This window comes from Gavialis gangeticus, unplaced genomic scaffold (assembly GCF_001723915.1).
Source record: "Gavialis gangeticus isolate Ggan-Ray unplaced genomic scaffold, GavGan_comp1, whole genome shotgun sequence".
Taxonomy (NCBI): Eukaryota; Metazoa; Chordata; order Crocodylia; family Gavialidae; genus Gavialis; species Gavialis gangeticus.
The window spans coordinates 58,785,315-58,788,007 of record NW_017729033.1 but is presented as its reverse complement, the minus strand read 5'-3'; the positions used below and the strand labels follow the sequence as shown (position 1 = coordinate 58,788,007).

At 45.0% G+C, this 2,693-nt stretch overlaps 1 protein-coding gene across 1 annotated transcript in view; it reads left to right on the top strand.

Annotated features, from left to right (window-relative positions):
• RELL1 (RELT like 1) overlaps positions 1–2,693 on the top strand; it is a gene marked incomplete at its 5' end in the record, with an annotated part of 75,983 nt that overhangs the window by 39,359 nt on the left and 33,931 nt on the right. The window contains one exon of the mRNA XM_019525850.1: positions 1,781–2,020. Coding sequence (XP_019381395.1) covers positions 1,781–2,020 — 240 coding nt within the window. The remainder of the gene's footprint in view (positions 1–1,780; positions 2,021–2,693) is intronic.

Sequence of the window (2,693 nt, the reverse complement as noted above, 5' to 3'; positions counted from 1 at the left end):
CAAGGCAGCAGCCCTGGACTTCAGGAGGATGGATTTCAATGAGGTAAGGAGACTAGTCAGGGAGACACTGAGGTCTTGGAGGGGAGGGGAGTTGGGAGTCCAAGAAGAGTGGTCGTTCCTTAAGGAGACGATCCTCCAAGCCCAACGTGTGACAATCCCCATGTGGATCAAAGGGGGTAAGAGTACTCAAAAGCCTCCATGGCTCACCAAAAGTATCCACGAATGCCTCAAAGTCAAAAAGGAGGCATACACCCAATGGAAGGGAGGGGCCATCACCAAGGAGGATTATACCTCCTTGGCTTGAGATTGTAGGGGGACTATTAGGAAGGCTAAGGCAGGGATGGATCTGGGACTAACAACCCGGATCAAAGATAACAAGAAGCCTTTTTTAAATACATAGGGGGTAAAAAGAAGGTGCCAAATAATGTGGGGCCTCTGCAGGATGTGCTTGGTAGCACCAGACGACAAAGCTAATCTCTTTAACAGATTCTTTGCTTCCATTTTTCTGAGCAGGGGCAGGGACATCCCCCCACTGGGATTCCGGACGGTCCCAGGGGAGGCGCAGCCAGGCCCAGGGTCAGTGAGGACCTAGTTAGGGAACTTCTGGAGGGACTAGATGTGTTCAAAACAGCAGGTCCTGATGATCTCCACCCCAGAGTGCTTAGGGAACTGGCAGAGGTCATTGCAGGACCACTGGAACAGCTTTACAAGCACTTGTGGTATTCTGGTGAGGTGCCTGACGACTGGAAAAGGGCCAGTGTGGTCCCCATTTTCAGAAAAGGGAGGAAAGAGGACCCAGAAAACTATAGGCCCATTAGTCTTACCTCGGTCCTGGGGAAGCTCTTTGAGAAAATTATCCAGGAGCACATCTGCAAGGGGCCAGCAGGGGCTTTTGTGCTAAGGGGCAATCAACATGGGTTCATTAGAGGCAGGTCCTGTCGGGCCAACCTGGTGGCCTTCTGTGACCAGGTCACCAAAGCCTTGGGTGCAGGTGTTGCTGTGGGCGTAGTCTTCCTGGACTTTAGGAAGGCCTTCGACACTGTCTCTCACCCCATCCTCATTAAAAAATTAGGCGTCTGTGGTGTCGACACTTACACAGTCAGATGGGTTGCAAATAGTCTGGACAGCCGCACCCTGAGAGTGGTGGTGGATGGGTCATTTTCGACCTGGAGAGATGGTGGGCAGTGGGGTTCCCCAGGGCTCAGTCCTCGGGTCTGCACTGTTCAATATCTTCATGGGCGATTTGGATGAGGGGGTGAAAAGCACCTTGTTCAGGTTTGCAGATGACACTAAAATGTGGGGAGAAGTGAGCATGCTAGAAGAGAGGGACAAGCTACAACTGGATCTTGACAGGTTACAGAGGTGGGTGGATGAGAATAGGATGGGTTTCAATATGGACAAGTGCAAGGTTTTGCACCTGGGGAGGAAGAACCAGCAGCATACGTACAGGCTGGGGAACTCCCTTCTCCTCAGCACAGAGGCAGAGAAGGATCTTGGAATCACTATTGATTCCAAGATGAGCATGGGACACCAATGTGGGGATGCAGTCAGGAAGGCTAACCGCACCTTGTCATGCATCCATAGATGCATCACAAACAGGTCCAGGGAGGTGATCCTCCCTCTCTATGCTACATTGGTCAGGCCGCAGTTGGAAAACAGTTTTAGATTATTACTTAGCTAAAACTCCATTTCTAAGAACAAAATATACATTTCAATTAAAATGAATTCTTTTAAATAATTTTCTTTTTTTCTTTGCTCTCTCCTTTTTTTGTTTAAATAGCCCTTTAACTCCTACCACTCCTGGGAGTCCTATAAGTCCAGGCTCTCCTTTATCTCCAGGTGTCATCCTACATAAACATACTTGTCGTGGCCATCACTTCCACACTGTTGGAGGAGTAGCAGAGAAGGATGTTTGTACTCGCTGTAGTCAAAAAAGATGGCACCTTATAAAACCAGTCAACAAATCTAAAGAGCAGAGAAAAAGCCGACAAGGAGAAGTTACAGTACTTTCTGTGGGAAGGTAAGGCTCTGTTCTGTTAGATTTTTTTTTTAACAGGTTATCCAACTGGTCCCCTTGTATCCTGCTACAGCCCAATTCTCTAGTGATTTTTTGCCCTAACCGGGAATGAAGAAAACTAATTGTTCTGCTATGTTTATCCTACAGTGTTGTTGTTTAGGCTGGGAGCATAGTCTCATAGGTGTATAACAGACATTGGTATGATGTCTTAAATATTTAAGATTTTTTAAAATAGAAACTATCTTAATTTCAGTGTTCATCTCTTGGTTAAAACTTTACATGTTACTCCTTGGCACTATTCCATTTGTATTCTGTTTGTATACCTCCACCTTTGTAAAAGTTCTTGAAGAGAAAGCTGTAATTTCAGTGGTGCAGGAAGCTAAAAGTATTCATGGTACGTACATAGTACAAAATAGTAAAGAGAAATGGAATCTGTATATACTGTTGAAGAACTCTCATTGATGAGATTAGAGGGTAGAGAGAACATTTTTGGCTTATCCTTATTTTCACATAAAACTTTGAATTGAAACGTTAAATTAATTCTACTGTGAAAATGGATTCATTCATGGGCTTCAGTATATATATTCACAACACTTGGAGGTAAGGAAGAAATTAAAACAATTGGCTAGTTCATTTTTTGTAATCTTAGAAGTTGAGAAAAAACCGTAAATGACAA